The sequence below is a fragment of the Eumetopias jubatus genome, unplaced genomic scaffold (assembly GCF_037043125.1).
Source record: "Eumetopias jubatus isolate StellerSeaLion01/CBP00866 unplaced genomic scaffold, mEumJub1_p1.0 scaffold_12, whole genome shotgun sequence".
Lineage (NCBI taxonomy): Eukaryota > Metazoa > Chordata > Mammalia > Carnivora > Otariidae > Eumetopias > Eumetopias jubatus.
This window is the reverse complement of record NW_028274818.1, coordinates 78245627-78260171: the sequence shown is the minus strand read 5'-3', so window position 1 is coordinate 78260171 and position 14545 is coordinate 78245627. Positions and strand designations below refer to the sequence as shown.

The 14545-nt window shown below is 58.3% G+C and overlaps 1 protein-coding gene across 1 annotated transcript in view; it reads left to right on the top strand.

The window, feature by feature from the left end:
- Positions 1–14545, top strand: part of APOLTP (apolipoprotein lipid transfer particle homolog) — a 152373-nt gene that overhangs the window by 97292 nt on the left and 40536 nt on the right. Inside the window, exons 40-44 of the mRNA XM_088017372.1 lie at positions 192–421; positions 520–681; positions 1579–1656; positions 10999–11206; positions 13769–13935. Coding sequence (XP_087873498.1) covers positions 192–421; positions 520–681; positions 1579–1656; positions 10999–11206; positions 13769–13935 — 845 coding nt within the window. The remainder of the gene's footprint in view (positions 1–191; positions 422–519; positions 682–1578; positions 1657–10998; positions 11207–13768; positions 13936–14545) is intronic.

Below are 14545 nucleotides of genomic sequence, written 5' to 3'. Positions count from 1 at the left end.
ATGTTGACCCTTTCATATGCTTTGCTCAGGTATATTGGGGGAAGTGGGACCTGAGAGGCTGGAGTTTGCCTCGAGGCCTGCAGACCCTGCAGAGAGAAGGTGGGCTCACAGCTGCCCACCCTCTGCCGGCTTAGGGCTCCCGTGGAGTGCAGACTGGGCTCAGCCATCTCCGTGGTTCCCTTTGCCCCCAGGACTCCCCTCGGAGGCAGAGATGCTCTTGTCACACACCCACGGGGCTTCCAACCTCTCCGCAAGCCTGGCACTGCGGAGTGCGTGGGGTCAGCTGGACGCTGCCCTCGGCCTGGACGGCCCGGCCCCCGGCGCCCCGGGCAGCAGGCTCCGCGCCAGCCTGGCCCACACGATGCCCAGCCTCGGGCGCTGGGGCCTCCCCTTCTCCGTGGACGGCCAAGGTCACTTCCAGGTACGGGGGTGGGTGGGGGGCTGGGCACGGGGCCCCGGGGCGGGGCGGGGGGGGGAGTAGCGGGTCCGAGGGACACCCACAGCTTCGCTTCTGCCCAGAGCACGGGACACCGCGTGGCGGCCGGGCTGACGGCGAGCGTGGACAGCGAGCAGCTCCGCGTGGCCCTGGAGGCGAGGCGACAGCGCGGCCACCACGGGCTAGCCCTGGAGCTGCACCACGGCCTCTCGGCACTGCTGGGCACCGTGCCCGCGCGGCTCAGGGTGAGTGACCCACCCCGTGAGTGCACCCCAGCTGCCTCTGTCTCTCCAACTTCGCGGGAGGGGGTCACCCCACCCAGCGGCTCCTGCTACTGCGCCCCTGCCCCCGGCCCCTCCCACCCGGCTTGACCCCTCCCCCCCAGCCTGGCCCCTCCCCTGCCGCATTGGCCCCGCCCCCGAGCCCCCATCTTCCCACTCTCCCTTCCGTCCCCGTCCCTTCCGTCCTTGCCACCCCGCCGGTATCTTGTCCTCTTCTGTCCACTTGTCTTCTCCACTGTCCTGTCAGCTCAGCCCCGCATCTAGTAAAGTTACAACTGCCCACACCCTGGCCGTCCGCTCGTCCTCTGGGTACCTCCCCTGGAGGAACTTCCAACACTGCAGAAGGAGCGGCGGGCGCAGATGACTCTTGCATTAGCCTCAAGAATGAAAAGCAGGAAGCCCCCTGGGTGCTGGCGCTCGGCCGGCCACACCATCCGCAGGGTGTGGGAGGTGGGGCGAGCGATTCGGGCGCCCCGCGCTGTAGCCACGCTACGTTCTCACTGACCGGTTGCGTGACTTTGGGCAAGGTGCTTCCTCTTCCTGTGCTTCCGTGTCCTAATCAGCAAAAAGCGACTGCTAACAGTTCCTAGAACCAGTTAGAACCTGGCACACGCAGGCCCCCTGAGGACATGAGCTCTGGTTCCCTCGGTTTGATGAGGGTGCTGTGGGTTAGCGCTCGGGCTTCTGGACTTCTCTTTGGGGGGTTATCTTCCCCGGGGAGGCTTCCACAAAGGGAGATGGGGTAGAGCCGGATGTGTGTGCTCCATCTGGGCTCTAGGCTGGGGGAGGAGGCCTGCCATTGCTATCTTCCCCACAGCGGCCGTCAGCATGTCCCCCTACCCGCCCTGCTGGTCTCCGCAGGTCGGCTGTGCTGGAGACGCCTGGCCTGCCCAGCTGTCAGGGCTCTGCTGGGGGGACTTCGCCAGGCAGCCTCTCGAGGTACATGGGTCTCTGTCATAGGCGGGACAGTGGAGGCAGATGGTGGTCCAGCGTAGGTAGCTCCAAGCTCTCCTGGGGGTTGCTAGAAAGAGTAACTGGAGAAGGGTTGGGAGCGGTGAATGGATAGCCCTTCCCTCAGACAGCTGTGGTCTGGAATTCTGGGAAAGAGCTAGAAATCAAGGCATTCCTCAGTTCTAGAGCAGCTCAGCAACATCCAGGCCTATGGGGAGGGGGACATCAGGGACCCTGAAATGCTCTGAGAGGACACGTGACTTGTGGCCATTTTCAGCTCTTCAGAGAAAGCACATGCGCGGGACTAGACCTTGTTCACTGGGTTTGTGGGTGGCCCAGCAGTTGGGGGTTCCCTTGACCACCCAGGCCAGGTAGAGGGCGAACCACTCCTTGGTGGGGTGTTGTAGGGACACCTGCTTGGCCTCACTGGGGCTTTCCCCGGGGGCAGAATCTGGCTGTGTTGTCCTTGAATGGCTCCCTCCTGGTCCACACCTGCACGGCCAGCCTGGCAGCTCAGGTATCTTCTGGGGACACGTTCGCACGGGCCCACATCCACACAGCCCGCGGCCACCGCCATACCCATCTGGATGCCAGCCTCCAGCATGCATGGCCTCCCCTTCAGGCTCTGGGGGTTGCCCCCGACAACCACATCCAGCTGTCTGTGGGGGGACACGAACCCCCCAGGGCCGGGCTGGAGGTGGCCCTGGGCCAGTGCACCCTGACCGCTCGTGGGGATATCGGTGCTGAGGCCAACACCACTCACACCAACTGGACCCTGTCCCTGGTGAATCGCTGTCCTCTGCTGGAGGTAAGCCCCCACCCCACCCAGAAGTGCAGGGGCCTGGCAGGGCTCCCGCCCCCCTCTATATTATTAACTTCTTACTGTATACCCAGATCTGCACTCAGCATGAGAAACTTCCATCCTGACTTTGGGGGATGCATCGACTACAAAGCTTTGAGCCAAAAATGGAACCCGAACTTAATTTTCTCCCTTTTCACAAAGGGGCACCCAGGTTGTCTTCCTTTCTGGGGCTCAAGTTGATTCTTTTCTCCTGATCTTGCTAATAATCCTGCCCCTAGGATTCAGGGTCTGGGAGTAATCAGGAGAACATTAAGAAGTAACAGCTGACTTTTGTGAGCACTGTGTGCTGAGGCTTCTCAGACATGCTGCCCAAATCCTCACCCCTGCCAGGAAGGGGCTGCTTGTGTCCCTAGTCCCGGGGTCTGGGGCCCAGAGAAGCTGGGAGATCAGAGCGGAATTAACCCCGTCACTCCCCTCTCGTTCCCATCTTGGGTCGGTGCTTCCATGCGGGGCATGTCGTCAGCCCCTGTGGGACAAGTTACTTAGGCTCTCTGCCCTCCAGCCAACGATCATTGATATCGATGCTGAATTTCCAGTAGCCGATGCTTTCTGGGTGCCTGGCTCTGGCCAGCAAGTCCCAAGTATTAGCTCATTGACATCTCCCGGTGACAGGTTGCTATGATAACCCCCATTTCCCAGATGGGTAAACTGAGGTTGCAGGTTCAGAAAGACAGAGTCAGTGTTGGAGCCAGAACCGGAGCCCACCATGGTCAATGGGGTACCCAGGGTATCGGCCACTTCGCAGAGGGAGGTGCCAGTGGACTTGAGGCCATAGGGTGACACCACCCTCTTCCCAGCGAGGCCTGTGCCCAGCTCCCCGACCTTGGATCTGAAGCTGCCCTTAAATCCAGCCACTTCTCCATATTCCAGGTGACGGGCATCCCGCAGGCCCTGCACTCCGAGGGCAGCCTGAGCTGGGGCCCCTGCGAGGTCAGTCTGGCCACGGGCCTCCACAGCGACCATGGGGATGCCCACCTGCAGCTGGCCCGCACCTGTGGGTCCCAGACCTCGGTCGTCGGGCGCCTGGGCCACTCCCTGCCCCTGCTGGGCCGCCTGGGCCTGCCACCCAGCAGCGCCATCAGCCTGGCTGTCCGGCCCCGCCCTGCCGCCCGCAGCTCCCTGGCCGTCCAGCTGGGGCCATGCCAGCTGCAGGGGACGCTGGATCACCGCACTGGGCACCAGAGCGCATGGACACTGGCCACCGAGCCCGGCTGCCCTCTGCTGGAGGTGGGTATGGCAGCCAACGGGGCAGCCGGAGGGGCTTCCAGAGCCCCTGCCAGTGTGCGGCTGAGCCTGGCTGGCTCCCTCCTCCAGGTGCTTCCCGAGACCCCAGCCGCTATTTCCCAAATCCTTTCTCCAACCCTTGGTTCCTCTCTAGTCTCGTAGTCCCGTTTGGCGGATGGGAAAATTGAGGCCGAGAGAGATAAGGGTCACTCAGCGCTGTGCAACAGAAGGACCACAGACTTGGCATTTATGAATTTGTCTTTTCAGGGAAATTCTGAGGGCAGAAACGCAGTGAGGGGCACTCTCCTCTGCTGAGGGTGGGGACAGGCACGTGTTGGTTATGAAACCACAGCCTGGGCTTTATCTAGGCCAAGAGATGGTCTGAGAAATGTCCTGTGATGTTTGGGGGAGGGGAACCCAAGTCTCAAGAAAGGGGGACACTGAGTCAGACAGGACTGGCGTCCTCTTCTGAGGGGGACAGCCCACCCTGCCTGTCCCCTTGTCTCTCCCCTCCTGGTGGAGCTTCCTGGGGGTAGGGATGGGGTCTGGTCCCCTTGGCATCCCCGAGCACTCACAGATGCTCTGTCACCATTAAATCACATGACTGAGCCATGAGAGCGTAAAGCATCATGGGAGGCCCACCGACTCGAACTCTAGGATGAAGGAAAAGTTCTTCCTTTGCATCCAGGGCAGTAGCCAGTAACCACAGGTAGCTACGGAGCACGGTGCAACCGAGAAACTGAGTTTCTCCTTTTACTTCCTTTTAATTTAAATGGAAACAGCCCCATGTCATTAGCGACTATCCTATTGGATGGCCTAGATCAGAGGCACAGATGGATCAGGTACAGACCTCAGCTCTGCTGGTACCCCCTGGTACCCTGGGCATTCGCTTTGCCTCTTTGAGCCTCAGTATCCCCATCTGTCACATGGGGACAGTGACTACCCAACTCAGAGCTGGGCACGGGCTGAAGAGAGGTGGTTCCTGCAGAGCACTTAGCATGAGGCTGTGTGGGTACTGAGTCTCTACACTGGATAGTTGTGTTTTGTGTTTACTACTGTTTTGTTGTTATCTGCGTGGGGTGGGGGGAACAAGGGAAGCACAGATTGGGGGGCTGGGGGCTGGAGGGATTAGAGGGTGGCAGATAGAGAATCGGGTTCGCTCCTGACTTGAGACCTCTCTCTCTCTGATCCCCCTCTGGTCTGGCAGGGCCTGGGCCTCCCAGCAGGGACAGAGCTCAGTGGCTCCCTGAAGACCGAAGGTGGGGAAGCAGAGGTGTCCGGGGCCCTCGCATGGGCTGGCCAGACCGCCTCCCTGACCTTGGCGGCGGCCGTGCACCAGTCCGAGGCCACACTCCGAGTGAAGCTAAGTCACGCGCTGCCGGCACTGCAGACCGTCCCCCCAGAGGCCTTGCTGACCGTCCAGCTTGGGTGGGAGGCCGGGCACCGGCTGGGTCTGGAGCTACAGGTGGGGGCCTGTGAGCTGCAGGGCAGTGGTGAGCTGCACCTGGACCGTGGGCTACAGTGGCAGGTGCTCGCCCAGAGCTCCTGTGAGGCCCTGCAGGTAGGCGGTGCTTCGGTGTGGGGGGAGTGGGCCTCAGGGTCTCCAGGGGGCAGGGCAGGGACCTTTTTTTCGACCACTGGGGAAACAAGGGGGATTGACTGAACCCCAGAGGAAGGGACTTGTCAAATACTTATTGAGCCCACCTGGTGCCCTGGAAATACATCCATGAACCAAGCAGAGGCAAATGCCTGCCTGGGGGAGACATGCAATCCCTGGCATACATCAGCCAAGGGCAGACTCTATTACCTAGTGATAAGGACTACGGGGAGGCGGAAAGTGGGAATGGGGGATGAACGACAGGACAGATACTGCAATTTTTGTAAGTCGGTCAAGATTGGCCCTAAAGACAAGATGACATTTGAGCAGAGACTTGAAGGAGAGGAAGGAGGAGCCGTGTGGAAGTCTAGGGAAAGAGTCTTCTAGGCAGGGCCAGTGCAAAGGCCCTGGGGCAGAGCCAGAGAGGCAAGGGTGTTTGCTAGGACCAGGGTCAGCAATCCCTTTCTCTAAAAGTCCAGAGAGCAAATATCTTCAGCTTTGCAGATTGTGCAGCCTCTGTTGTAACTACTCAGCCCTGTGGTTATAGCCATATAAACAATAGATACACAAATGGGTGTGACTGTGTTCCAATAAAGCTTTATTTATAACAGCAAGTAGTGGGCTGGATGTGGCCCGTGGGCCATCGTTCGCTGACTCCTGTTTTATGAAAAGCACATGAGGTGGGAGGGCACTCAGATTCAGAATCCTTTGTAGAGGCTGAGCGAGAGGACTGGAAGTTTGGGTATGGGGGTTTGAGAGAGGGGGTGGGGGAGCAGGGTGCTAAGGTGAGGAGCCAAAAGACGCTCTGTGCACCAGCCTTGCTGTCAGTTTTCTGGAGGGTTCCTGTTGTGTGTTGTGTGTTGGGAGCAGATGTCTGGGTTTGCCCGGGGAGGGGGAGAGAGGGGAAGGGGGAGGATTTCCAGCTCCCCTGGTTTCGAAACTCTTGGGCAGGTTGGTTCACAAGACCGGGTTCTCCTGGCTGCCAAAATCGGATCCCTGGGGATTCGGGGAGGGCGGGGAGGCAGGAGGGGGAAGTTCAGCAAATAGCGCAGAGCTACCGACAGGGGGCCCTCGGGCACTTTGAGAGCGTGATCGAAGTCACAAACCCTCTCCTAGAAAGACATTCATGCCCCATTGGGTGGACGGTTCAAGGGAGAGGCCATGGGACCCCTGATGCCCACTTTGAACCCTGTCCTGGTCAAGAGCCCTGCTTTCGTGTCTCTTTGAACCCCTCCAGGCCCTGGGGGTCCCGGGCCGAGTCAACAGCTCCGGGACCGTCGCCGTGAACTCTGTGGCTGTGGACGCCTGGGTCCTGGTCACCATCAACAACAGCACACTGCAGGGGCTACTCATCCTCAAGACTACGGAGGTGAGGGCACGGGCGTCGGGGTGCCTGGGGCCGCCAGGGAAGGGGTGCTGAGGCCCGAGGAGAAGCACCGGGCACTCTCCTAGATCCAAAGAGGCCCCGGGAGATGGGAGCCTCAGGACCCAGACGTGGAGGAATGGGGCTTCTAAGAAGAAGCCCCTTGGCCCCCCGCTTTTCTCTTGCTTGTTTGCTTAAAAAAAAAAAGTTTTATCGAAGTGCAACATGAATACTATGAGGAGGGTGCAGAGATGAAAAATGCTCAGCTTGGTGAAATTTTCGCAAACCAAACACCACCTACCTCAAAGCACGGAATGTGACCAGAACCCCAGAAGCCCCCGCTGGCCCCCTTCCGCTCACCAGCCAGGCCCAGGAGCCCCCACGCACGCACGTTCTTGACGGTCACGTCTGTAGGAGCACACAGCGTGTTCCTTTTCCCAGCTCCCTCCTCTTGTTAAACATTAATTAAACACAAATTAAAATTAATTAAACACAAATAAACATTGTGCAGGGCACCTGGGGGGCACAGTCGGTTAAGCCTCTGACTCTTGGTTTTGACTCGTGATCTCGGGATGGTGAGATGGAGCCTTGCGTCGGGCTCTGCGCTCAGTGTGGAGTCTGCTTAAGACTTTCTCTCCCTCTCCTCCTTCTTCCTCCCCCCAAATAAATAAGTACATCTTAAAAAAACAACCCCTTGTGTTTGTGAAGTTGCATGCCTTGTTGCCAATCGTACCTCATTGCTGTATGGTATTCCACAGTGCGGGTATATTATAAATCATCTGTGCGTTCTACCAATTAGCTTTTGGGTGGTGGCATCCTTTTACTGTACATCTTATGAATTAATCATGTACCTGTTTTTATTTTTTAAAATTTTTATTGTGGTAAAATATAAAATTTACCATCTCGGGACACCTGGGTGGCTCTGTCAGTTAAGCGTCTGCCTTTAGCTCAGGTCATGATCAGGTCCTGGGATCGAGCCCCGCATCCGACTCCTTGCTCAGCGGGAAGCCTGCTTCTCCCTCTCCCACTCCCCCTGCTTGTGCACTCTCTCTCTCTGACAAATAAATACCTAAAAAAAAAAAATTTTTTTTTTAATTTAGCATCTTCATTTGTAAGTATAGAGTTCATTAGTCTTCAGAATATTCACGGTCTTGTGCAGCCCTTCCCACCATCCATCTCTGGGACTCTCTTCACATTGCAAAACTGAAACTCTATCCCCATGACACAGTAACTCCCCATTCTCTGCTCCCCCCAGCCCCTGACAACCCCCTTTCTACTTTCTGTCTCTTTGGGTTTGACTACTCGAGGTACCTCTTACAGGTGAAATCACACAGGATCTGTCGTTTTGTGACTGGCTTCTTTCGCTGAGTGTCATGTCCTCAAGGTTCATCCGGGTTGTAACAGGTGTCAGAATGTCCTTCCTTCTTAAGGCTGAGTAATACCATCATCCATCAGCCGAGGCCCAGGTTGCTTCCTCCCTTTGGTTATTGCGAGTAGTGCTTCTATGAGCATGGTCGTGCAGATATCTTCTCAAGACACTGCTTTCAATTCTTAGGGACATAAGTGTCCGGTTTTTGCCTCTTACAAATATCGCTGCCTCAAGCACGCTTGCGTGTGTTTGAGTGAACACGCACCGAGTGGAATCGCTAGATCAGAGGGTGTGTTTAGGTTCAGCTCTGCCTGCTTGATTTCATGTGAACTCGCTGGCCTTCCCAGAGCTCCCTGGGAGAGTCACTAACCATCACTTAAGTGTGCGGAGCAACCTTGCAAGTCATTCTGCACGTCATTCTGTGAGCATCGTCTGAATGTCTCGGGAGTTTTTATTTGTCTCGGGGCCAGGTGTTTTTCCTTCCTGCTGCATCCCAACCTGCAAGGCGTGTCCTTCGCAAACATTCTGGGGGTCTCTCCCTGTACCTCGCCGAAGACTTTCTTTCTGAGGTTCTTTTCCCGGGCTCCTCCCCAGTGAATTTTGTGCTTGCCGCTTACTTTCTATCAGGCATCCCAAATGCATTCACTGCATCTGATGGAAATTCTCCTGTTTTTCTACAGTGCAGTGACCAACAGGGACGGGGAGAGAGGAGGCGTGATTTAATTCTGAGCGGTTTATGTTCCCCTCTGTGGGCGAATCTGGCCACTTCCCAGGCACAGAGTTTTTGTTTCTCTTGCTCCTCTGCAGAGCCAGCAGGAGGTGGATATGTTGCTCACACACGGCCCGCCCCAGCCCAGCCCCTCGGGCCTCCCCGCCCGGGTGCTGCTGGAGCTGCCCACCGAGAGCCACGGACCTGGCTACAGACACGCCCTGCGGGTTGGACTGGACGGCAGACAGGTGTGCAGCTCTGCGGGTGGGGCCTCCAGGAGCTGGGGAGTCTTGGGGGTTGTAGGGACAGCCCAGCCCAAGGCCCGGTCTCAGTCGTCCACGCCGACAGGTGTCCGAGGAGCTGACGTTCACTCGGCGGCCAGAGCGCATCTCCCTGGACTATACCCTCGAGCACAACATCCCCGTGCTGCGGACACTGTGGGTGGAGGACAAGCTGGGCCTGCAGGTCAGCCTCGGCGAGCGCCAGTGGTAATGGAAATCCATGCATGCCTGCGTTCATTCGTTCATTCAACAAACATTCTTGGAAGTATGGTGGAGTCAAGGGGGTGGTGGAATAAGGTTCAGACTTCCTCGGAGCCTCAGTCTCCTCCTCTGGAAACTGGGGATAACGCTCCTTTCCCTAGCCCAACCACACCCCTGGGATGGTTGCACATTCTCCTTTTCCAGAGCCTCCCTGCGGACCCAGCGCTTGTCCTTGACCCCCTTTTTAGCCTTCTCCACACGCTCTGTCCCTGGACGGGCTGCACCAGCGTCTCACTTGGGTGTCATCTGTTCGGTGAAGCTCCCCAATTGCTCCCTCCCCTGGGCCCCAGACCTGCAGATCTGTCAGCTTGTGTATCCCCACTTGGAGGCCTGGTGGGCACCCGGCTTGCCCAGCCCCGCCCCCTGCCCCTCCTGTTTCCCCTTACCTCCCCCCCGCCTCTCCGCCACCCAGCAGCACAGGCAAAACCCTCGGTGTTCTCCTCCATCTGTTTCACTCACACACACCGGAGCCCGCCTTCAGCGATGCTTCTGGTGCACCCTCCCAGATGAACCCGGAGCCCGACCCCTTCTCCCCACCTCCAGCTTTGTCACCTGCTCCAGGCCACCTGAGGTCACACCTGGGGTCCAGTCACCTAGCTGGGCCCCCTCCTTCCACCCCTGCCTCCTTGGGTCTCTACCCAGAGCCCTTCCACATCCATTTGAGTTCCTCAGACACCAGCCTGGCCCCAGAAAGCCTCGTGCAGGGATCTGGTCCTGTGCCCCTCTCTGAGCTCACCCCCCGGGACTCCCCCTTGCTGACTCTCCTCCAGCTCGCTGCCTCCTGTACTCAGACTCGCCAGATGCTTCTTCCCTTCGATGCCCACCGCCCGCTCCTGGCCTCCCCGGGTCTTTGCACACGTGTCCTTCCTCCGGCCTTCCCTGAAGAGACCGGCCCTGGTCTGTGTCACCCCTGCCCTAACCCTCTGTAAAGAAGAGGCCTTTGTTTCTCCTCTGCCGCTCAGAGCACTTCTGGGACCAGACAGATGGGGACCCCCCCCCTCCAACCCACCCACAACCAATTTGCCGGCCCCCCCTTCCCTGCACGTGGATGTGTTCAGCCCACCCCAGAGCCGCGGAGCGCCACAGTTGAGGGATTTTCATAGAGGCTTCATCCCATGAGCATGGTGGATCGTTAACTCACTCTGCAGCCCCCTCCTCCCCTCCCTGAGGATGGGAGCCGGGGCTGAAGGCTCCAATTTCTCACCAGGGCTTGGTCTTTCTGGGGAGCCCACGAGAGTCACCTCAGTAGAACAAAAGGCGCTTGTCTCGCCCAGGAAATTCTAAGGGATTTAGGAGCTCCGTGTAGGATGCTCCTCTCTCCCGCTCACTGGGGAGCTCACAAGGGTGGGATCTCTGTGTCAGGAACGGGGGTCACAGACCAAGTATGGGCAGGATCTGGGGACAGAGACGTATATAGCTATGCCTGTGTATTTCTTAAAATCTCCCACCCTCCCTGATCGCTTTCTCTTTTCCATCATCTTCCCATCACTGGGCCCACGATGCCTTTTGCCCTGTCCTGGGCTTGTCCCCACCCCCCCACCCCCCCACCCCCCCCCCAGCCCCCCGCCACCCACTGCAGTGCTGTGGGTCTCTGGGAGCCAGAGCTGGGCCGGTCTGGCTTCCTCTGCACCGGGCGAGCCACCCTCTCCCGCATGTCATTCCAGGCCTCTGTGGACGTTCCCAGCAGCGGCTCCAGCTTTGAGCATTCTGGACGCATCTTGGCAGGGCCCACGTCCCTGAACTACTCCGTGAGCTGTTATCACCGTGCTGGGCACCTGCAGCTTGCTGGCTGGAGTGAGCACAACAGCGTGAGCCTGTTGCAGGCCGGGCTCCCGGGCAAGGCCCGCCTGAGCGCCAAGCTGCAGACACATGGTAAGGCGCCCAGGGCACTGCCCCAGGACTGGAGGGCTAGCCCCCCCACCCGCACCCCCGCCGGAGCCTGCTCGCCCGTCTCAGGACATCCTTGCCCTTGAAGGCCTGATTCCTGGGGCAGCCTGTATTCCTTGCCTAAGCTCGCCGAAGATGTAGAATCTCTAACAGTCCTGGAGGCCAGGTGTCCGCAGGGCCATGCTCCTGCCGAAGACTCTATGGGGAGAATCCTTCCTTGCCTCTTCCCGCTCCCGGAGGCCCCAGCTGATCCTCGGCTTGTGGCCACATCCCTCTGATCTCTGCCTCTGTGTCTGTCTGTCTTCTCTTCTTATAAGGTCCCCAGTCACTGGATAAGGGCCGTCCCTACTTCAGCAAGGCCGCATCTCAACCTGATCTCTGCAGGGACCCCATTTCCGAATAAGGTCACATTCATCGGTACTAGCAGTTACGGCTTCAACATAATTTTTAGGGATAAACAGTGTAACCTCTAATGGAGTGGGAAGGTAATGAGAGCCAACGTTGATGGAGGGCTTACTGCATACCAGGCAAGCTCTCCATCCACAGGAGCTCAGTGAAACTGTTCAGCCATCCGTTCACACCAAGGGAAGGTCAAAGCCCGTAGTGGGGCCTCTGAGCCCTCAGGATCTCAGGATCCACACCCTCAGTTCTCTGACCCCATCTTCTAGCCCCTGCTCATTTCACTCCTTGCTAGTCTTCAAACACATCAGGCTGGCTCCTGCCTCAGGACCTTTGCACAGGCTGTTCCCCTATACATGCTTGCCTCAATCCCTCGCCGCCTTCAGATATTTTTCGAATGTCATCTTCTCAGTGAGGCCTTCCCCTCCCACCCTATTTATTGGTACCCCCACACCCCTTGGGCTCCCCCCATCCCTGTTCCTGGCTTGGTCGCTCTAACACACAATATGACTTTACTTACTCGGTACCTTCATTTCTCATTACCTGTCTTCTGCCCACCCCATACTAGAATGTACTCTCCACAAGGACAGGGATGATTTTTGCCTGTTTGTAGAGTGGAGTATAGTAGGTATTCAATTAAACATCTGTTGAATGAATTCATGAGTATGAGGTACGGGTTAGTAACAGTCCCCATTCTGCAGGGGAGGGATGGAAGCTCAGAGAGGTTGAGCCACTTGTCCCAGGACACACAGCCATTGAAGGATGAGATCAGGACCTGAATCCAGGCAGTATGATTCCAGAGTCACCCTCTGACCCTGGTGTGGAATGCAGAGATCAGGACCTCTGGGGGAATCCCTTGTCACTTGGATCATCTCCTGGCCTCAGACTTTTCCATCCTTGGCCTTCAGACCCCTGAGGGCTGAGTGGGAACCTGGATCAGCCAGGGGGACTGACTTTACAGACTGCTCTGAGGAAGGGCTTATTGGCGACATGATGGGTAAATGATGGGTGGGTAAAGGATGACCCAGTTCCTGGCCCCTGAGAGGTCTGGTGTGGTCACCTGCAGCCAGGGAGATGTCTCACTTCCATACTGCTGCCCATGGTTGGCTGTCCCAACCCCTTGGGGGGCATTTTCTTGGTGTCCCTTTCTAACATTCTTGGTGTCTTTGACAGTCTGAAACATCCCCAGGCATGGAGACTGGAGGGCCCCCTCAATGTGTGTCCCCTCCTCCTCGGGCCCCACGCACAGCAGGTGCATGTGGTTGAACACCGCCCAGGAAAGGAAGGAGAACATTTCCTGGGATGTGTGTGCCCGATGGGCAGGTGTTCGCAGATGTGTTATCTCTATTCACCTAGGCAACGTCACTCAAGGTGGGCAGGCTGTGCCCACTTTATTGATGAGGAAATCGAGGCTTAGACCACCACCTGCCCCGATGGGCCCAGATGGCAGGTGATGGTGCTGGGCCAGGTGTAATGGTCCGGAGCTGTGAGCTCTTCCCCTCCCCCCCCCCCCCCAGGGAACCTGGCCTCTGACACAGGCTAGGCTTCACCTCTTTACCCTGGAGAACTGTTTCCTACTGTGGCAGGGGGGATTTAAGTCCAAAAATAAGAAGAACAAATCTCCTAGAATCACCTTTCCCGGAGGGTTTTTACCTGTCCGCCACATGGAGGTGTGGTCCAGCTGGGTGGCAGGGCCCTGGAGGTTCCCCAGTGGGCGGGATGGGTGGCGAACCTCCAGCCTGGGCCAGGTGGGCTCCAGGTCAGTATTATTTGATATCGTTCAGATGTTTGATAAATCTGGAGAGAAGTATTCATTTATCTGTTTCCTCCCTGCGGTGTGTCCGGCGCTGTGACAAGTGCTGGGAACAGGGCAGGGAACAGACTAAAGGCCCTGCCCTCACGGGGCTGACCGTCCCCGGGGAGGGAGAAGGAAGGGTCGGGAGGTACTTGAGGTGGGCACTCAGAGGTGTCACCTCAGCAGCAACCCTGGGAAGAGGAGGTGGCCAGGGCAGGATCCTCGAGGGGGATGCCGCCTGACCGATGAAGTCCCAGGGGCTCAGAGAAGGGAACGCCTTGCCTGGCGTTGATCACACATGCTCAGGGAGGGGAACCGAGTCCCCAGCAGCCTCTGCCCTTCTCTGCCCCTAGAGACCCAGACCCGGGCCAGCGTGGCCCTCCACGGAGGGGATGGTGGTGTCAGCGTGGACGTGGCAGGCCTGGTGTCCTGGCCGACAAATGGCTCCTTGGAGCTGGTGGTGAACGCCAGCCACACGGCCCCTGCTCTCCAGAGGCTGGGCCTGCCCTTGACCAGCCAGGTGAGGAGTGGGTGGGCCCCCCAGGCCAAGCTGGGCTCCCCGCTAATTCCGTCCACTCCATCCAGTTCCCCAGCATGCCGGGACCTACTATGTGCGTGACGGACAGATGCTCCCGCGCTGTGACTCTGCAGCACTTTACAGTTTGTAAAGGCTGTTGGTGATGCTAACGGCCATCAGCATTGTCTGCCGAGCCATCTCTGTAGTCCCCGCTGCGGGGTGTCGGCACTGGCCTCCTACGGCCCGGGTTCCAGCTCCCCGCCCTGCGTGCTCGCCGCCCTCCTGCTCTTCCACTCGGGCCAAAGCCCATCCTTTGTTGGTGGAGCCCCTACTCCGTGCTCAGTGCCGACCTGGGGGCTTTCTGTGCCCTGATTCATTTCCTCCTCCTAACACCCTGCGAGGGGCAGGCGGCCTAGCTCTTAGGAATGCCAGCTCTGGACATCAGATCCCAGCTCTGACTCCTGCGTGCTGTGTGGCCTCGGGCAGATTCCTTAGCCTCTCTGTGCCCTCAGTCTCCTCACAAAATGGGGCTGGTAACTGTCCCGATAACACGGGGTTTGGGAGGATGGAGAGCATTCACACTGTGAATGCACTCGGGGTGGTGCCTGGTGGA